The sequence below is a fragment of the Lontra canadensis genome, unplaced genomic scaffold (assembly GCF_010015895.1).
Source record: "Lontra canadensis isolate GAN:19392208 unplaced genomic scaffold, GSC_riverotter_1.0 scaffold75, whole genome shotgun sequence".
Classification (NCBI taxonomy): domain Eukaryota; kingdom Metazoa; phylum Chordata; class Mammalia; order Carnivora; family Mustelidae; genus Lontra; species Lontra canadensis.
In genome coordinates this window covers 5328947-5350981 of record NW_022631069.1, presented here as the reverse complement: position 1 = coordinate 5350981, position 22035 = coordinate 5328947, and the positions used below count along the sequence as shown (strand labels likewise).

Below are 22035 nucleotides of genomic sequence, written 5' to 3'. Positions count from 1 at the left end.
CCTGCTTCCCCTTCTCTCTGCCTGCCTCTCTGCCTACTTGTGATCTGTCAAATAAATAAAATCTTAAAAAAAAAAAAAAACATGCAGTAGGTTAAATAAACTGTTTTGGTGCCCAGTGTGAAGTAAATCAGGAATACAAAATCTCCAGATAAGAATGATCGATTCATGAAGTTTACTTCCAGTTCATGAATCTGAACCTTTTATTGCTCCTTTTGATGCTGCAAAGGATACTCGCGTCCTGTGTTTTATATGTTCCTAGAGTTCTGTTTGCGTTTATTGACCACATTTCATTGCCAAGTTGTTTTTAAAGCAATACAAAGCACATTTTCCCATTTGGATACTGGACATTGATCCTGTGCTCTGAAGTCATGAAGATGGACACTGTCTGAAACATCTCTTAAGCAGTTTTGCAAAATGATCACTAGCATGGCCTCTTGGCCCTTGATCCGTATTTATGGATTATCAAATAATTAATCTAACTACGTTGACCCTTTAACGACCTTGAGGATTGCTTGTTCTGAGAACAGAAATCTTAATAGCATAGAGATGCATGGGAGGTCCCCCATATTCCAAATAAACAAGCTTCCTAGGCTACTTTTTCATCATTTGTCTCTTTATAGCTTCACTTTGCCAAACAGAATAGCACCTATCAGCAGAAGTCAGAAAACATCCTTTTCTCCTCTCCTCGTTCTGTTACTATGGTATCAAATACATAAATGACAGTAGGCACAGGTGATCGACTTGGGGGAAAATGTCTTAAATATACAAAGCTCGCAATTCTGTTTTACATTTACATTTTGTAATTTAAAATGTTTATATTTCTAATAGTCCTATCTGGAAACAGTATTTTGTAATTTACCTTGGTTTTCCTCAAGCTTAATTTCAGCCAAATATTAATGCTATCTATCCTCATCCTCTTTTGAAATTAAAGTGAAAGTAAAAATGCTATCTGTGGTAGAACAAATCAAGGTCCTCATAATCACAGTATGCCAGCGTTAGGTGGAAAGTCCTAGGTGTAAAGTTTGTTTTGTGTTTATTTCTTAGTAACTACATTTCCTTGATTAGGGTTGGGAATCTGAGATACATCAATTCAACTTTCCTATTTTGCAAATGAGTGAACTATAGTTCAGAGTAGTAGAATTATAGTTGGAACCCATGTTCTTTGGCTCCTACAAAGATGTTCTTCTAATGATAACCGAGACTGGTAGACTGTGCAGTAATGCAAAAATAGGACAAAAGATTTCCAAAGATAGTTTCAAGCACTTCATGTTAATGTTAGAATCTGACATGAAGCTGTGGTTCAGGGCTATGAATCACGCCCAACGCAAGAGTTTAAAAGCAGGCTTTGACATATTTTATATTGGTATAAAATAAGGAATTTTCATCTTCCAAAATTGTCCAAATGTCACATCCAAATGTCTAAAATTGGTATTAACTTTCAATAATGGCACTTAACGTGGAAAAAAGAATTATGACTAAGCAAAGAACTTCCAGTTTTTATTTTTTAAACATTTAACAAGAAAAACATTCAACCAAATTTTTAAAAATTAGGATGGATTAATTTACAATAAAATAGTCAACTTAAAATATCAGCCCTTTTTATTTAGGGCCGAGGAGGCCAATAATTCCTGTTTAAACAGCAGAATTGCACAACTGGTATTTTTACCTATACTCGATGGCACAGAAATATGAAAGTCATACAATTTCCATTGAGATCCTCCATTCCCTCCAGAGTAGAATTCATACAGTCGCTTCTTAGGTCAGTTCTTGGGCGTTTAAGAATCACCAGTTACATTCTGAAACATATCTACAACTACTCTGATAATGAGAACACTTTTAAAACAATTCTTACAGGAAAAAAACTTAAAAATAATTTTGTGGCACATTGGACTGCTTAAAGAAACAGCAAAGATGAAAAATAATGTACAAGAATTATAGTCCCCTGCTTATAGAAACCACCTAAATAAAATATTTTCCCTAATTATCCTCACTTCTTATAATTTATTAGCAGAGATGAATTACAAGAAGCAGAATGCACCATTTTTTGGTTCTCGGTTGTAGCTGCCAGCTTGAGAGTTCATGACTGTAAATGTAAAGCAATGATTATGCTCACAAATTCTGGAATGGGGAAAAAACAAAATATCTCTTTAAAAGTGTTTCTCTATCCTTGCTTTCAATTCAAGTCAGACAAAAAATTCACAGCAGTTTAAAGGTTGATGAAAGACTAAACATGGGCCAACTAAAATACATACTGAGGATAATTTTACCTATTACACTAAAGTGAAAACTGTAATAAGTAAGATATTATATTACCAAGTAACATTCTAGAGTATGCTGCTGGAGCGAATACAGCACTTAACAGTTTCATTTACAGATTAGGCATGGTAGCCTTTAGACAGAACATTTTCACACTCTTGAAGGTGCAACCTTTAAAACACAAACACACATAAAGTAGTATGTAATTCATAACAGCTGGCCAGGCACTTAACTTGGGGAAAGAGACTTTCAGACTTTGAGGTAAACTAGAACTGTTTTCAGCAATTACAAACATATTCTAAAAACCACACTTTACTTCACACCAACTGAAGTTATTCAGCATTTAACCCTAAGTTTGTCACTCTATTGTGCCAAAATTCACACCTACATGTAACTTCCTAAGAAGCTATTAAAAGAACATTTTGAAGTCTGAATTTTGGCCCCATTTTGATACATCTGTGCTTAGAACATACTTGAAGAAACTATAAGGTACATCCATATAAGGGCTAAAATGAGTATCTTTTCCCCTAAATTTGATATTTAAAAAAAAAGAGTCCTGCTGTGAGTCACACAGAGCAGAGCAGAGGACAAGGAGGAAGAGGTGGAAGACAATGACAAGGATGGAGGCGACAAGCCTCAATCCAGCCTTGAGAAAATTACACAGCAGTGTTCCCCAAGGAGCAGAAACACAGCAGCAGTTTCTGTTTACAGATGTTGACAGTATGTGAAAGGTCTCAAAATTAACGCAAAGGAACACAACTCTCTGGGTTTATTCCACTCTGGGCACAGTTGATGTTTCTTCCCATCTTTGGAATTCATTTCAAGGTAATGTGGAGTTTACTTAAAGGAAAATTTATTTTAGAAGATGGAGGACCTCAGTAAGTATTTACACATCTAAGACCAGAACAGAAAGTGGCCATTTTGGAACTAGTCATTTATCAGAAGTTATCGAGTCTATTTTTCATTAGAATTACCATGAAATTATCTGCAAATGGAAAAGTCCTACCTCCAAATCCTCATAACGAACAATTCATTCTATTTTCGATTCCTTTCTCAAACGACGATTTGAACAGAAAGGCGACTTCTTGTTCTGAACGAACTCATCAGCTTATATATCTGGTATGCAAAGACTAATTCATTAACATACTGTTTTGCATCCTTCAAAGAACACTATCAATAGAGAAAACTTTTAAAAATTTGATCTGAGGCATCCTCATTCTCAAAATAATGAAAAAAAAAAAGGGTTTAATTCAGACTTCCCACATGGCTAAAAAAGGTCTAACTATTTTATTTATAAAAACCTCTAGGCTGACCATCCACAAGATGGCAAATTTTTCCAGCCACGGTGAAGGATTTGTGCTAACTGACCTCTTCCTTCCTTGCAGGACTAACAGTATGCATCTGGCAAAACTACTAGCTGAAGTTACTGGTGCAATGAGCAAACATGGAAGAATTTCTCTCTCTGTGATGCTAAGTGGCTTGCTCAAGTTTGGAAACTGTGACCCTGGTCTGTCAGCAACATGCTTTACTCAACTGAAATAACCATGCTGCCATTGTGGTGGGATGAGGGAGACGGGGGGAGTGAGAAGGGGAATGAGGGCAATTATATACATCATTAAAATACCATGACATAAAGTGAAAATGTCTGTTAATACATCTGAGGCTTGAAAATCATTAATCATAGCTATTAAAACTGCATTAAACTATTATAATTTAGAACACCTGCAAATGTGGTGCTTTCAGATATGACCTAAATTTAAATATGAATGGAAGTTCATTATCAGTAAGCTGGAAGAAACAAATTGCATACATTTTGTAAGTGGTAACCAACCCCTGCCCTGCCCCCCCCAAAAAAGTAGAAATTAGGTAAAAATTAAGTGAAATTATTTATAATTGTTTCCAGTTTCACCTTTCTCTTGGAAGAGACCCAAATCAGGTCTCTGGAAATCCAAGCTCATACACGTAAGAAATGGCATCTGCTATCACATTGGTAGGTCTTTCCCTCAAATATAGGTCATAGATGTATCTCAGACATTCATTTCCATGTATAACGATTTTTGAGACATCTATCCACTGAAATATTATAAAGCAAGTCTACAAACCACTCCTAAGAAAAAAGGCACTTTGCTGCAAGAGTTAAGATTTAATTATGTGAAAGTCGAGAACACTAGGATAGACTCAAAAGTCAGTATTCACTTGCCTATTTCTGAATGCAAAGCAGATGCCAAGTTATAGACTATAGCCAATGACATCACAAACCAAATGGCAACTTAACTATATTCTCAGTAAAACAGTAATTTATGACATTTCTCCAAAAACCAACATAGTTCCAAGTTCAACAGTAAAAAGGAAAAAAAAAAAAAGTTACCAGCAGTTGCTACTTTAGAGCTCAAGACATTGTTTTCTACAGAATTTCATGTCTACAGTTTGGTTCTCTGTTTCAGAGCATGAATTACTTTTCAGATGAAAAACCTGGGATGGCAGAGGTTTGTTTATGTTGGGGGAGAACCCAGGGTGGAAAACAGTGGGGAGTAACAAGAGGTTCATTTCTCTGGTCAGACAACCAAGTGAGGAGGTAGTTATTCAGAGAACTTCTCAAATAGAGAATATTGTACTGATCTACTGAGAGTTGGGGAAGTAACAGGCGCTTCTCTGTGAGACTGAAGATAGCAATAGGAATACTTCTCCTCCAGGGAAGTCAGGACCAGGGTGTCAGTGCAGCTAAAATAAAGACAGAATCTGTGTAAGTGACATATAAAGAAAGTAAGAAAAACAAGCTTAAGAAATTAACACGAACGATAACATACTCGTTTCCAAACTTGTCCTACCTTGACAGTGGCTCTTTTCTGATGCTAGAACTTTAAAAGTATCTATAAGAAAAGCACACACACCAGGTCATTATAATCAGGTTTCATGTAGTGGTTCTTCAAACTCCTAATCAGTGCCAAGAATATGGTACAGTGTCTACTTTTCATAATAATGCCTTCTAGTTTCTAATATTATTGAAAGTATAATAATGTCTATAAAATTATTTAAATGCTTTATTATTTTTTTAAAAGGTTTTATGTATTTATTTGTCAGGGAGAGGGAGAGAACATACACAAGCAGGGGGAGCAGCAGGCAGAGGGAGAAGCAGGCTTCCCGCTGAGCAGGGAGCCCAATGTGGGACTTGATCCCAGGACCTGGGGATCATGACCTGAGTTGAAGGCAGACACTTAACCAACTGAGCCACCTAGGTGTAGCCTACTTAAATGCTTTAAAAACAGTTTAGACTTCAGTACTCTCAGAAAAGGTGTCATAAGGAAAATGTTTTGTTACTGTAAGTGAGCAGAAACTCTCAGTTAAATAGCACCACAGGAAAAAAATAATAGCAATCTCCTCCAAATTTCCCGATGCTAAATTAATAAAATTGATAATTATGTCAGGAGACCACATGCTCACCTTGTTACATCACCACACAAGGTAACCCCATACAACCTTGAGTCCCATCATCACTGCTATTGAGTTTCTTCATTCGGTACTGACGTATTTCTCTTACCAGTGTGTAAAAGGCATCTTCGACACCCTATAAAAGAACATGGTAAGGATGGCTTAATAGACACAATCCAAGTTGTAAGCTCTCTCATTTGTACTTCTTTAGTGGATTTAAAAGTCCAATTAGCTGATGAAATAGGATGATGTAGGAAGAGGACAGCAAACTTAGCATTCTTACCGAATCACATCAACAGCCTGATATACAAATGGCAGTATTTCGCAAAAATAACATTCAAGCACAGGAAAATGGGTAATGTGGGACATACAGAACTACCGGATCTAAAGATTCCATTCAGGAGAGCAAAAGCCCTAAACCTGGCTGGTATTGATGGAGAAAGGTCTAATGTTTGTACTTATCTTTAATCAAGGGTCCTCATTTTAGTAATGTTAAGTAATATTAGCATGTTAAGGTGGGAGTAAAATACCACACCAGAATATTCATCAGTTCATTTTGGGTTAAACTGAGGATTAAAAAAACAGAATACTGAAAATTAACAACAAAGAACGTGGCTCCTATCTCTAGCAGTCAAACTTTTCTGCATTCAACAAATGCTTGCCAGATGCTCAAAGCTTTGCTATACCTGTCTGGTCTTGGCTGAGGTTTCAATGAATGGAATCCCATAACTCTTGGCCAGTTCGTGGGCTTGTTTTGTGTCCACTGTCCTTGTTGGCAAATCACACTTATTTCCTACTAGCACCATAGGTACATCATCTGAATCTTTTACTCGTTTAATCTGCTCCCTTAAAAAAAAAAAAAAAAAAAAAAAAAGAATATGTTATCCTAACCTAATGGTAGGTTTTTAGGAAGGAATGAGCAGCTAGAACAACAAAGGTTCTAATGAATTTTATCTAGCCCTATTAGCTTCTAGTATGGAGTTTTACTTTTTACTCCCTCCGCCTCCACTAATTATAAAAGACCAAGCATACTACGTTGACTGGTTTAGACTTGATGTAGCGAGAGGGAAGCCAAATACTGGTTCACCTTCTAGTGGAAATGGATGGCAATTCTACCTTTTGACACATACCCTTGTTAGGCCCCTTCATTTTCCAAAGAACTTGGCTCTGGATTTAACTGGCAACTTGAAATCACACTCTAGATTAAGATCTCAAGTATAGAAAGTAAAGCTTACTGTCTCAAAATAACTTTGAGGTTTTCTTCAAAGTAACAGTATTTAATGAAAGACTGTCTATCCACTTCTCTAGTTGGGTAGTATTCAGACATTTTCTTCAAACAATATTAGCTGGAAGTCCAAGATACAAAATAGAAAACACCAGAACTGTTCTTACCAAAAGGGGACTGAAGGATCTGCAACTCCCAACTTACAGCATTCCCTTCAATGACACAGAAGACATAGCACACAGCAGTCTGGAAACAACTGCTCTAGATTCTCCTGACCCATACCGTCTAACAAACTTCTCACGATGATGGGAAGGTTCTCTATCTATGCTGTCCAACTACATCCACTAGTCACATGTAGCTGTTGGACACCTGAGGTTGCTATGTGGCCAAGGAACTGATTTTTCAATTTCTTTAACTTTAATTAAATGAAATAAGCACATAAGGTTGTGGCCACCATACAGCACGGTACCGCTCCAGATCCTAGCCCTGGATTACAGACACGATCATGTGCTGAACTGGCGTCACACTGACGAGCTCTAAAACTGACCTTTCCTGTAATAGCAGTGTTTAAAGCATAATATAAGTCAAGACAGTCAAAGAGGAAAAATGACTTCTAGAAATTCAACAACTATTAGATGCTTGACAAGTGTTGGAAATCTTACTATATACTGCTATTACTTCCAGAGACCAGATGGAAAGTAGAACAGTTTAGGTGGAAAAAAACCCCACTGAAGTCAGTTTTGGGCTAGCCTGTTTCTCTGAGCAGACATCATATGGATCGAGCACAAGCCAGCACTGCAGGCCACAGGAAGAACACTTGCATAGAATTGACTATGTGCTTCACGCTTTTCTGGGTGATTAACATGTTTATTACTTGTTTAATTTTTAAAACAACTCTTGGTAGGTACTATTCTCTCCATACTATTGATAAGGAAACTGAGGCACAGACATTTGGTAGTTTGCCCCAAAGTCCCATGGGTAATAGATGACGGAGCCAAGTTTCTACCTGTTATATTACTCTGCTCAAAGAATACGGAGCTAAAAGAAAGGAGTCCTGGCTCTGCTACTAGTAACAACCATGACTCCAAAAACCTAACAAACCATTTCCTGCAACTCTACTTCTGATTCCGTAAAACAAGGATGTTGTACTAGAATTGTTTGTGGTCTGACTGATCTCTGAAATGGTTTTACTGAGAAAGACCATCTTTCCTCTTTACTTCCCACTCATTTCTTCCTATCATCTTCTCTATTCCATGACTGAGGACTCTCAGACATGTTTTCCTTTCTGAAATTCCTGTGTGATCTTCATACTACCACCTCTGGTTCCGAATCATCCAATTAGCAATTGGATAATCCAATAATCCAAATAATCCGAATAATCCAATTAGCACTTCATTTAAGTGTTATCACACATTCTAGCCATGGTGTATTATATAAAATAAACTCCAATATTAACTTTCAGTTATAACCCAGAACCTCAATGTTAGACAAACTGAAACCAACTCCTCTCATAATTAAAAAACGCTATCTTACCTAGTGTGGTATCCTCATCGCCCCACCCCCACCCCACAAAGCTTCAGAATACACTTACAGATCATCCTTTCAGAAAAAATAATGTTCCTAGTACCTGTAGAGGTTAATATCTGCAAATGATTTGCTATTATTGATGGCAAATACACAGAGGAAGCCTTCGCCTGTCCTCATGTATTGGTCTCTCATGGCACTGTACTCCTCTTGACCAGCTGTATCCAGTATGTCCAACAGACAGGTTTCACCATCTATAACCACCTGTTTTCGGTAAGAATCCTAGGGGTGTGGAGGGTGGGAGACGGCAGGGAGAGAGGAAGATTTCATTTTTATTAGAAACCATAGGGAACGCAGTGCTATTGCCAATGTAAGATAAGCTCCTACCTAAGTTTATTTCCATCTCCCTGGTTTATCCCTCAAACTCCTCATATATAATCACAATCAGAAAGTACTTAATGTCACCCTAGGAAAAAAAGCCCCAAATCCTATATGCCTATAAAAAAAAAAAATGTAGTCATTCTGTTCCTGGAAAAGATGGAAAAGCGTGGTAATTCAAAAGACAGCTCTATTGCAGTTAGACTAGAGATTCGGTTTCACACTGTTCCATTAAGGTACGAAGTGGACTTTTCTTACTTATTTACTGTCTATTCAAAGTTCTAATATACCTCCACCAATTAGACACGGTGTCATTTGTGTTTATGACTAAACACATAAATACTTTTTATTTCAAACAAGATTATAACATAAAAATATTTTTCTCATCATGGTGAATTTTTACCTTTGGGAAATATTCCTGAATCAAGTTCCTAAATGTGCCAAACAAGATTTACAGCTATATTTCCTAAGAAGGAAAAACATGCATAGATCACATATATTTACATTTTAAAAGTTCTCAATTTGGTTCTGAGGCCAAAATTTTACTTGTATCTTAATACTTATGTTTTGGGAATTCAGTTCAAAGAAAATAACCCATCACTCTTGATATAGATCTGGCTCCAGAAACAGAATGTGACCTAGTTTCCCAGTTCATTGATCAGTGCCTCTGTAACGCATCTTCACTGTGGGGCTGTAATGTACTTTGAAATTAACACAGTATTTGCATTGACGAAACTTGCTCAAAGCATGAAATACGGCTAAATGTACGAATATGCCGAAGAAATGAGCACAATTTAAGATAGGTTTTAGTCAAACTAATTTACAGTAACAGAAGTCAGAGAAGTGGTTATTTCCTGGCAGGGTGGGGGTTTATTGACTGGAAAGTGGCATGGGAGAACTCTCTGGGGCACTGGAAACTGTCTATATTCCTGAGTGGTGCTTATGTAAGTATATACAAATTTTTAAGTCACTGTGTGTATTTTACTATTTGTGTATTTTACTGTATGTACATTCCCCTTCAATAAATAAAACCTAGAAAAATATAAAAAGGTTCTAACTATTAACACTAAAGCTTAAAGGAGCACTTACACTTAAAATGAAATTTCTTTCAAAGACTGAAGACTGATTTTTAATAATGGCTATGTTAGTTAGCTTCCATTAAACATTAAGTGGCTGGGGGTTAGGAAGACCAGGGTGTGGTTAAAATAAAATAATCTCTAATCAGACATTTCTAAACTGAATAAACAAAACCTTTTACTTAAAGGAACTTAGATGCCATTATTCAAGTCAATCTCTAACATGCACTCACACGAAAAACATACTGATTTTACTGAACATCCCTGTGTGTGACAGGTAGGACATGTTTATGGTAATTTAGTAGATGAGAAAATGAGGCTCAGAGAGTTTCAGTGATTTGCTCAATATAACGTAACTAAATAAACTGCAAACAGGGACCAAAAGAAATCTAGGCAGTGACTCAAAATCTCTTACTCCTTCTACTCCAGCCCAGTCTCAGCTGCTTCAGCCAGCTAACTAAAATTGAAGAATTTTAGTTAGTGAAGGATCCACCTGATCCTTGAAACTTTTATCTCCATCCTATTATTCCTACGGCCTGTGTTTAATAGAGCTGCCATGAGTTCAACAATGAGTATAGGAGTTTACTAAACTATTACATTATCAGGTTTTTTTTAGAAAATCTTCAGCAGCTATGAAGAACTCTTGAACTCCTGAACTCTTCTCCACAAACATGGAAAGCTTCCTTATTGTATTACTGAACGCACTACTCCAAATAACTTTTACTTTCTCTCTTGATTATTCCTTTAGCTAAGGAACAGCTAAAGGTGGGTGTGCGGGTGAACCAAAAGTCAGAGGTAGGGTCAGCGCACTACCACTGGGCCTCACCTCTATGGTGGGATCATATTCATCTACAAAGTGGTTCTGGATTAGCTGGATTGTCAGTGCGCTTTTCCCGACACCACCTGCTCCAACCACCACCAGTTTGTACTCAGTCATTTCACACCAGCAAGAACCTGTGGGAAAGCAGCAATTAGGTTTAATGGGCGAGCCACAACTACAGTACTTCAAAGCCTTCCATAATCAATACTAACTAAAGCCCGAGTTTGAAATCTATCGGTTCCAGACACGTGACCCTCCACTTAGTTCGCAAAGTGATTCAGGAGTGCAAAAACAGTCGCAGGTTACTGCAGGCCTCAGAATTCCGGTGAGTCGCCGAGCTACCCCCACCTAGCTCTATTTTTCAAGTCCGCGGGCCCCGCCCTCAGCCTAAGGTAAAGGAATACCCTCTTCCTACTCCTCCAGCACGTCTTCTCAGCTACGGCGGGGCAGCCTCCAGGCCGTCCCCTAGTCTTATACCCCGCCGGTCTCCAAAGATCTCCCCCGGAGGGCTCAAAACTAAGGACCCCCGCCCAAGGGCCTTTGTCTCCAGCCTGCAGACTCCGTCGGATTCCTGGCAACAACGAGGCGCCTGTATGCTCCAAAGACGAGCGCTACACACCACACAACCTTACCTCAAGCTTCGTTGCCTCCGCTTCCGACGGATTTAGGACCACAACTGGGAAAAATGTTGGAGACCCCGGAACCGCCATGAACAGCCCCCAGAAGGGAGCGGCACTTCCGGCCCCGCCCGCTACGTAATCAGACGGCGCCCCGGGCGCCAGAGTCCCCGCCCCGGCCACGTGGGCCACCGACCCAGGAGTCACGCGGCGGGCCGCACCCAGACCCGCCCCTCCCACACAGGACGTTTCAAAAATGAAAGCGCTAGGTGCTAGTCTCAAAAATCAGTAAAACTTTATTCGCTTCCATTCTTTCGCCATTAACAGAAAACTGGAGAAAGCAAAAATGTTTTGTGTTTACAAAGATAAACGGCCTCTTTACCCAGAGATCAAAACCTCAAACGACAACGGGGAAGATAAAAGCGCCCTCCCCCACATCCCCTGAGCTGCCCTTGTCATCTTAGACAAAGCCTTCAGTCCACTGGCCAGAGACCCTGGATGTGGCCAATTCAAGATGAGGGCCAAGAAATCAGATCAATCCGTTCCCGTGATATAAAGTCGAACAGAAGCTACACCAGGGGTCAAGTGCCTGTATTTCACAGGACACAGGAACCAGGCGGCTACTTATAAAAAAAACAAGATTCATTTCAGGCACAACTTTTTTATTTTTTTTTTGTTTTGTTTTTAAATCAGTAAAAGAAACTGGGTCCTAGAAGCTGCAGTGATCTAAGCAGCAGCAAGTTTGTGCATTCGTCTTTTTTTTGTTGTTGTTTTGTTTTTGTTTAAATACGATTAAATTACCACACTGCTGGCACACCTCATTTGCATGAAATTCTGCACCATACATACTAATTGTAGTAAAATTACCCCCCTCCCCAATCCCAGGAAAAAAGAAACTACTCTGGAAGATAATTTTCACTGAAATCTAACCAAACTTCGTTAAGTGGACTGTGACAAGATTATAAATGATATGAAAAATAACATTTTAACATTTGGCCATCAACTTAAGGAAATGGTTTGCCTATACAAATTTTTATAATTTTTGTAATTTTTAATATATTCTACCTTCATATGGTCCTCAGGATTAAAGCATAATGAACAGGAAAGAAAAGGAAAAGAATGCAACTGAGTGCTAAGGCAGAACATCTTGCCAGATAGTAATGAAGGTAGAGTATATGCTAAATACCAAGTGCAGAATTTCATAGGGCCAACGAGATAACAGTCTATATTTTTCACTTACACAGGCGAAGTGGATTTTGCAATTACCAGTTGCGTTAAATGCACCAAATAAAGCTCCTAAAATTGATACTATAAGGCGCCACCTTAAGTTTTCCAGGCTGCAACTGTGCATAATTTTAAAATGGTTTTCTTAAATTTATTTATTTTTTTAAACATAACACGAGGAAGGTGTTAAAACTGGTGTAATAGCTCAATAGAATAAGTATTCCAGATTTTGGGAGGGATGAAGAGGGAGATATTCAGAACCCTTCACCAGAATCCCTCCAACTTGATCATAGTGGATTAATGATGTGCTTTGTGGATGTGGTTAGTCAATGACACCAGCTTGACGGATCTTTCTTTCTGCACCAAATCCCTGTGAAAAAGTAAAATTGCAGTTAATTACTATAAAAGCATTACTTTTAATCATTGTAACCACCACCATTTCTTTCCCAGAGGAGGAAATCCACAGTAAGCCCTCCTTATCTATTACCTAAAATCTGTTCGAAAGATCAAGAAATATGCTTACTGTGAGCAAACCGTTATTGTTAGGGGCTGAACAAATGAGTAGGGAGTTTTAACTAGTTAAAAGCATACTGAATAGTGAAAGAGAATCCTGAAGTTTTCCTGCTTCATTAAGCTCTGTGCTATGCCAAAACAAGACCCTGAGTAGCATACAGGTCAGCTGCCCCTACCCACCGGAAAACCTTGTACACCCTCATACCATTGAGTTATCTGGTCCCCTAGGCTGACGAAGAACCATTAGGCGAGGAGCACTGGCATCATCCAGGGTGATGTTCTTCAAGCGATTGACCAACCTATCAGGTCGTGGAGCTGCAACAGCCTTGGGGCCCTCACTGCAATGAAGTCAAGAGGTGAGAAGAAACAACTCTTGGTGGAAGAAAGCAAGCACTTGCAGAGGAGTATGTTTTCTATCTAACTACCCCCAAATGACTCAGTTTTAATAAGGGACTCTTGCCTCACCTAGCCAGCTAGCTAGCAAGACAGGACAGACAAGTTTGTTTGTTTTTATTCTGAACTCAAGGTTTATTACTACAGAGGAACTGGGAGAATCATTTGGGTGAGGGTCATCCCTCATCCCATCTAATCTACAACTAGAAAAACCAGTTCCACAAAATGAGGTAGTGGATGTGAAAAGCCTTAGAAAAGTTAAATATGAAGAAATATTTCAAGAGACTCCCAGTTCCTCTCACGGTAACGTTATGGATTTAAAACACTTAAAGAAATAGAGACTATAAAGTTAGAATTTTAAGCAGCATATAAATGGCTTAATGAAAGAAAAAGCTAAACAGAACCTTTAAGAACAAGGACTACATAATCTTACTGTATCTAAGTTCTAATACACAGGATGTACCCAATTAATGTTTCATTGGGCCAGATGTGTAAGACTATAAAATTTAGACAATGAAGACTAGAGGTTAAAAAAAAAGACACAGGAAAGATCGAGAAATAACCAGAAAGTGGCAGGATAAAAAAAAGCTGTGGTGAAAGGTGAGGAAGCGTGATAAACCAGAGTTTACGAAAGTTTAATGGCAGTCCAGGGAACTTATCAGCCCAACAACAACAAACTCACCAGACTCGCCAAACATTACAAGCGCTGCACTTGCCAGTGCGCTGATTAAGAATCACTGAGAATTCCACCTCATCTCCAGCCTGTAGCTCAATGCCATCTTGAACTTCTTTCACATGGAAAAAGAGCTTCTTGCTATCTCCTACTTCATAGTTAATGAAGCCAAACTGGGGGAAGAGGGGGGAAAAAAAAAAGCTTAAAAAAAAAAAAAAAAGAAAAAAAAGGAAAGACAATGATAGCTTTAAAAAAAAGGGGGAGACATATTACAAGGGGGAAAAGTACCTCACTCTGGATGAAGTATGCTGCCTGAACCTAACTAGAGTGGGATTTATAAAACATGGTATATTAATGTTGACTTGCCTGTGCTAGAATATAAGATATGGGCCCAAAAAACTGGTCAGGGAAGAAATCTTTGAAATCACTGCCATTCAATCTATCACAGCCTGACTGAGACAAATGTTGGCTTGTGTCTTCATATAGTATACGGAGTTTTTGAATTAGGCAAAAAAAAAAAAATCATCATACTGAGATCTTAGTATTAGGAACAGTTTTGTTTGCCCTAAGTGTATTTTATGAACATTTTTACACAGCTTTCTTTCTTGTGTGGTCTGCAAAAGCGGCTCTGAGCTAAAGTACACAAAATCTTGTTCTATTCTGAAATAGCTCACTCCAAATTTATTTTTCCTGTCATGTAATGTTAATAATACTCTTAACTTTCTTTTTGCTCGTATCGCCATTTTCTTCATGTGGTTTTCTTCATATTTTTTAAAAGCTACCTCAAATCATTGAAAGAGGGGTGGAACAGAAATAAACACCAAGGGAATATTGGCCGTTTTCCCTTGGCTGAAAAAATTTCAAGGTTTTGGTTACTGTTTACCAAGTAATAAACGGATCAAGTTCAGACCCAGAGATACTACCACTTACCTGATCCTTCACACACTCCACTGTGGCCCTACGCAGGGGTGTGATGTTGTAGGCCATAGTCTGTGCATTTTGGCCCAAGACACACAACTGGAACTTGACACTCTCCCCTTTCTGCAGGCAATCCCCTTTGTTGGCCATCCCAACTATGCCAAATGGATAGACCTCACCTTTCATATCCCCTGTAAGGAGAAATGGGTACAAAGTCTAAAAACTAGTATTTCACAACAGTCCTATGCCGATGTTCCTAATAAAATTAATAAGTAAATTGCTAAAAATGCATTATGTTCCTAATAAGATTTTCATACCGGAGAAATTTTACCATAAAGCTTCAATGAAATACTATCATGAAAAAAGTGAGAACTTGCAGTACTTCACCAGTACTTCATGAAGTTTAAAGTTTATTTTTTTTAGTAATCTCTACATCCAATGTGGGGCTTGAATTCACTACCCTGAGTTCAAGAGTTGCATGCTCTTTAAACTGAGCTAGCCAAGTACCCCTAATAAACAGTTTTAAACTACACTTACAAAATTAAAAAATAACACTATCACTCACAATCTCGTTACCTAAATATCTGAGTGTTTTAAGCACAATGGGTTGCTAACATGATCCACTGGATTATCTTCTTCCCCAGTTCACAATTATTAGCCAACCAGTCGAAAATACTTCTGGCCCACACCTAACAGGGCATTAAACAAGTCAGGAACAGGCAAAAACAATGTGGATAAATTTCTTTGGCATTCTACATCTTTTCTTTGTTCTGACTGTGGCTCCCTCAAACCAATCGGTACTTTTCTCCTAGTTCAGAGCTCAGCACACTTTTTCTTAAAAAACAGTAAACATTTTAGGGTCGCAGGCCGTCCTGCGCCTGTCACAACTACACAACTTTGCTGTTGCAGTGAGAAAGCAACCAAAGACAATATATAAACGAATGGCTATGGCTGTTTCAAGACACCTTTCTTTACAGAAACAAGCCACCAGTTTTGTAGAGCTCTTCCCTAGAGAAAAAAGTTGGCTGGGGTGCCCTGGGGGCTAAGTTGGTTAAACGTTTGACTCTTGATCTCAGCGACTTGAGTTCAAGCCCTGCAATGTGCTCCATGGTAGTTACGGAGCCTACTTAAAAATAAACGAACAAATAAATAAATAATAAAAATTAAAAGAGTAAATAAAAAACGGCTGTAGGTCAGTGCAGGCTGGGAATAAAAACCATGCCAAAGGTTCAGCTGCTTATCAGTTCGCCAGGATGGTAAAGCCAGTGAATCAACAAAAATGAAGAGGAGAAAACCATCAGATGGAAGAGGAAGCTTCAGAATTGGAAATGTTTTTAATAATTCTCTTGATGATTACAGGGTAAGTGAAGGTCTTCTTCTCAAACATACAGGAACCCTGGGGCGCCTGCGTGGCTCAGTGGGTTAAAGCCTCTGCCTTTAGCTCGGGTCATGATCCTGGGGTCTTGGGATCAAGCCCTGCACTGGGCTCTCTGCTCAGCAGGAATCCTGCTTTCCCCCCCTTCTCTGCCTGCCTCTCTGCCTACTTGTGATCTCTGTCAAATAAATAAATAAAATCTTTAAAAAAAAGGTTATAAAATAATTAAAAAAAAAATACAGGAACCACAAACTTCTGGATATACTTCCAACAGATGAAGTCATGTAGAAGGATTAGAGATAGCTGGTGTGATGTAGTTGTGTTAATACTAACTACCATTTATCAAACATTTATAGATTCATATTTAGTATTTCCAGAACCTTAGCTTGAAGTTATCTTCATTTCAAAGATGAAGAAACTGAGCTAGGAAAGATTTAAGTAATTTGTCTAAGATTCTATAGCTAGGAAGTGGAAGAGCTGGTTTTCAGATCCAGGCTTGCCCTACTTCAAAGTCCATGGTCTTATATAAAGTTGTTGTATTCCTGAATAAAAGAGCTGTTCCCATCAACAAGTGGGAAAATGTGACCAGTCTAGTCTCAGAAACCTCTAGGCTTATAAATTTCAGGAAAGTTTCCTTTTCCATAAAATCCTTGCTTTGGACTGTATCCTAGAGCCAGTGGTGAAGAATAAATGGATTGGGGATTGGAAACACAAAGTAAGTGGCATTTACAGAGGAGGAAGAAGGACAATTTAGTAAGTTGCCTAGCCCCCACAGCCCTTTTAGGAGTATGGTGTAATCATGGCATTGGTTTAAAATACTGATTTGTAAAAGGCAAGATCTATACTGAGTGATTTTTTTTTTTTAAAACAGTGTATTTAACCACAAGTAAAGGTGGGAAAGCAGAACAAAATAAGTTTATTTTAAATTAATATGAATTAGACCCAAATTAACAAAAGGAGTGATAAAGAGTGATTTTCTATAAAATCTATTCCTATTTGGAGGGGTTTTGAGATGGGTAGGTGGGAGATGGGGTGTACTGAGGTTCTGTGTAAAACAAACTCCTAAGGACCTCATATGGTAAAAGGAACATGTTATCAAGGTTCATTTCTTTCTCTCAAATGACCTGTTCTTCCCCACTTCATGCTCTTTGACACTTACATGACACAGTATTTATTCTCTTTGTGAGCCAAGCTATTATCTTTGGTTGGAAATTCAAACCCTCTCACCAACCCCATCATTATGTAATTTAGCTATACTAATCATCCACTGGTTCCTACTACCACCCCTATTGCAAACTTATTTTATGTACAAAGTAGTCTTTTTTTTTTTTTTTTTAAAGATGTATTTGAGCACGCATGTGTGTGCACATGCACTTGAGTGGGATTGGGAGAAGGAGAGAGAAGCTCAAGCAGACTCCACACTGAGAGTGGAGCCTGACTCGGGGTTCGAACTCATGACCAGAGCCACCTAGGTACCCCCAACATTGTCTTTTTGGTGCTAATTCCTAGGGATAAGGAAGGGTACCAGAACTCAGAGAATTACTGAAGATGTGGGAAAAAAAAGCCAAAGATGAAAAATGCAGAGAGCTTTGGCCCAGAGACAAGTAGTAGGATCCACATGGAAACCTAGATATTGAGGAATATAGTACTTTAACAGAAAGCAAAAATGTTCATAGAAGTGAATGCTACTAGGAAAATGTGCCAATACTGACATAAATAAGTAGAAAATAATACAAGAAAACTATGAAGTTGTATTAAACATAATCAGTGTGAATATCTGATATCACACATTGAAGGACTATTGTTGGTGTGAGATTTTATTCTCAGTCTATTTCAATAACTCAGTTGCTCACTTATCATTTGTTCACGATATAAATCCAGGCTGATCTAATTTCCAAAGAATACAGAAATGAAAGCCAAGAGATGGAAGTAGGTGGGGGTAGGAAAGAATCCCTTTTTCTTAGTTTCAGTTTTTAAGGAATCCAGAAAGAACTGCAACACCACCAACATATCTGATAGGGATGCTCTTACCTTCCTCCACAATCTCAATCATTCCTTGGTACTCAGTCTGTGTTGGATCAACACTCCTCAAGGGGCGGATGACTTTACCAGAGTAGATGGTGGGATCAGCTTCCTCAGTAATGCCATTCACTACAAAACAAAAGCATGTTCTACTTCTTACTCAACAATTTCAACTCATTCTAGATGAAAAGAAGCCAAAATCATTGCAACAAATGTTAACAGTGGGTTGACTGCTTGTCTGCTATTCTTGAAATATTTCTAAACTACCATAAAACAGAGAAAGTTAATTTAAGGAATTAACAAGTACTTATATTTAAAACATGTCTTATTCTCTTCATCTTTTCTAGGTGACCAAGTATTACTTTTAGGGGGTGCCTTCCCCCGTCTCTAAAATGGCAACCCCAACACTTATACACTTCCCTTTATTTTAATCTTTATTTACTATTATTATTTTTTAATGAGAGAGAGAGAAGAGGGTGGGCAGAGGGAGAAACAGGCTCTGACCCACAGGGAGCCTGGTGCAGGACTCAATCCCAGGACCCTGGAATAATGACCTGAGCTGAAGGCAGAGGCTTAACCAACTGAGCCACCCAGGCCCGCCCCCTCTTTAATCTTAATAACATATATTACTATATTTCTAAACATACTACATATAATACTCATCTTGTTTGCCTGTGACTACAGACAAATTAAAAATTAAACTCAACAAAGGCAGGGATTTGTCTGATTTCTTCACTGCTATATCTCTACTACCTAAAACACAGCATGCACTTCGATATTTACTGAATTGAAATGAACATTCACGGCTGTCCTTTCTCTAGGTCTCACTAAGTAAAGTGTTACTTGGGAAACTGAGAAGAAAGCCAAAAAGTATAGGTTTTTTAAAAGTTAGAGATCCAAATAGCAACCATTTTCTTAAGTTCCCATTATTTTACCTAATTGACTCATTCTTTTCCAAAACAGTCTCCTAGAGGAAGGCCTCTCCCCATCCCTATGAATATTTTATCTTAGAATTATTTTTTAAGAAACAGATATTAAATTGAAAATAAGCATAAAGCAAATAACCTAAACCATCTATCTAGTGGTTCTCAAATTCAAGTGTACATCGGAATTATCTAAAGGATTTGTTAGAACAGATTGCCCATCCTGACTTTATAGTACATATGGGGTAGCATCGGAGAACTTATTATTTCTAGTAAGTAGCCAGGTGGTACTGCTGGATCATACCTGGGACACCACTAATCTAGAATGATTGGGTTTTTGCTCCCTCTCGTATCCTACCTACCCCTTATTTCACACCAAAAGCAGACTGAACAAGTAGAAATCACAGTTCATTACCTGAGTGTGTTTTGTTCACTTTTTCTGCACTGACTTTGTTGCCTTTGCCTTTGGACAAGCTGTATTCGACCATGTCCCCCAGTTCCAAGCTATCAACATCACCAGAGAACTCACTGGGAAGAAAGGAAACGTGAATAAACAATCACCACAAATATCAACAGTAGCAAATAAATTTTATTTTTTATATAACAACATTCATGGTGTGCTTACTTATGCTGGATACTGTATTAAGCGCATTATAGGCACTGACTCATTTAATCCTCAGAAACAACCCATTAAGAGGTCACCATTATCCCCAGTTTTAAGAAAATGAAACTAAGATACCAGGAGGTTAATTAGGTGGCAGAGTCTGGGTTTAAACCTGAACCGGCTAAGAGTCCACACCCTTAACTAACACTATGCTGTATTAGAACACCAAATCAAATGTATAATTATCTGGTGACAACATAAGAAACAGTATTCTTTCACCGATGCAGGAAAGTTCCTATCCAATGTTCAAAGCAGGTACAGGCCTTTATCTTTTGGCCACATATTCTCTATACAATATGTAACTTTTGTTTATATATTGCCATAATTTTACCAATATGAGATTTGGAATTAAAAAAATATATAACCACCCAATACTAAATATTTTGGACTCCCAAAGAATGGATAGTAAGCTCTAAGTTCTATAAGGCATTCCTCACCTATAATGGAAAAAGATTTCCTTATCATGATTGGCTGTTTCAATAAATCCAAAATTATCCTTCAGAGTTGCCACATAACCCAAGAGCCTCTTGGAGTTGGAATTACGACCTAAAAGTCGCACACAAGTTGCAATCTGTTGTCCAGGTCTCTGTTTGTCACTAATACTAAATTCAACCTGTGAAAAATAAGGACACTCATTAATACCATGTCTTTTCCACATCAAGCTCTTTACCTCAGGAACTGTAACTTCCCCTAGACCATGCTTTCCACTCTAAATAACCTTTGTGTTAAATACATTTTCACCAAAACTAACACTTCTATGTCTCATTCCATTTTTCATAAGGGATCAAGTTTTGTTCTCCAGTGTATATTTATTCTTTATAGAGTCTCAATTTCTCGAAAGCAGGGCTATCAGAAAACCAGACATTATAAGTATGAGAAAAATGCAAAGCAATATAAAATCTTCAGTGTGATTTTACTTTGCTAATATTTTGGTGGCTGTTTTAGCTTGTAATATTACTTTTATCTAAGTTAATTGATTTAGGCATATCTTAGCTAGTGTTTTAAATACTCCTCAAAAAGCTTTAACAAGGGCTTTCTAGACCCTGTTCTAATGAGTAAGCCACTTTTAAATGGGAAGATGTTCCTATATTAACCTCATAAGCACAAAGCAGTTTTAGCAAAACTTGATACAATTCAAAAGAAACCATTGTAAAAGACTTATGATTAGGATGACAATCTTTAACCCTGCTCTCAAATCAGCAGAATTATCTTGCCTTATCTCCTATTTGAGGAGAAGTAGATCCTTCCACATCCTTGGCTTGAAAAGCAATAGTCAATTTCACCCCACAATCATCATAAGCAATAACACCATCCTCAGCCTCCTAAAAAACAAAACAAAACAAAAAAACAACAAAAAACAACAACAACAAAAAACAATACAATGAAAAGTATCAAGAACAAAAAGGCAATAAGCAGCTACAGTTTTTACAGACCTCTGAACTACAGAATTGGCACAGCTATAGAAGTATCCTATGCTAGGGTTCCCTAACAGTAATAGATTTTTCTAATGAATAAAAGGGGGTCTTGCCTTAACCTAAGACCAACTCAATCTGCTGTCTTTTTAGTCTCAAGAACCCGAATTTTTTGTTGAGGAGGGAAAGTTTATTGAAAATTTACTACATACTTACTCCATACTTCTCATAGACCGTCAGAAATTAAACTAAGCATGAATTTTTAGCAAAGTGGAAATTCTGTAGGGTAAGAAGCTTGTCTATCACCTACTTTTAATCTCCCATAGTACCCTGTAGTGTTTTGTATGAAATTAATTTAACTTATGAACAAGAATTTAATTTGGTATAGGATCTAGCACAGTTCAGAGCATGTGATATTCAGGCAATTACACCCATGTTTCCACAGTAACACTTAAATGAATACTAGAAAAATTAGCTCTTCAAAAGTCTTAAGAAATTTCGGATATGCCACATAGAATCACATGTAAACAACACTGTAGAGCAACTACATAAGTTATACTGCTCCTACGGTTTCAAATATCATTCCTATGGGG

General features: G+C 37.9%; 2 protein-coding genes across 5 annotated transcripts in view; both read right to left on the bottom strand.

Annotated features, from left to right (window-relative positions):
- Positions 1-4384: 4384 nt before the first annotated feature.
- On the bottom strand, positions 4385-11470 carry NRAS (NRAS proto-oncogene, GTPase). The gene is made up of 7 exons (XM_032881380.1): positions 11341-11470; positions 10715-10842; positions 8538-8716; positions 6372-6531; positions 5698-5821; positions 5085-5126; positions 4385-4977 (listed from the first exon to the last, which is right to left on the bottom strand). Exons 2-5 carry the CDS (start codon positions 10823-10825, stop codon positions 5702-5704), a joined length of 570 nt encoding a protein of 189 aa, XP_032737271.1. The 5' UTR covers positions 10826-10842; positions 11341-11470; the 3' UTR covers positions 4385-4977; positions 5085-5126; positions 5698-5701.
- A 129-nt stretch (positions 11471-11599) lies between these two features.
- The window catches only part of CSDE1 (cold shock domain containing E1), a 39820-nt gene continuing 29384 nt past the window's right edge, over positions 11600-22035 (bottom strand). For all 4 annotated transcript variants that reach the window (XM_032881366.1, XM_032881369.1, XM_032881367.1 and 1 more), the window contains 8 exons: positions 21245-21352; positions 20468-20643; positions 19782-19894; positions 18453-18572; positions 15059-15237; positions 14138-14301; positions 13268-13400; positions 11600-12919 (listed from right to left, as the gene is read on the bottom strand). In XM_032881366.1, the coding sequence (XP_032737257.1) occupies positions 12872-12919; positions 13268-13400; positions 14138-14301; positions 15059-15237; positions 18453-18572; positions 19782-19894; positions 20468-20643; positions 21245-21352 (1041 nt within the window). In that variant the 3' untranslated portion in view covers positions 11600-12871. The remainder of the gene's footprint in view (positions 12920-13267; positions 13401-14137; positions 14302-15058; positions 15238-18452; positions 18573-19781; positions 19895-20467; positions 20644-21244; positions 21353-22035) is intronic.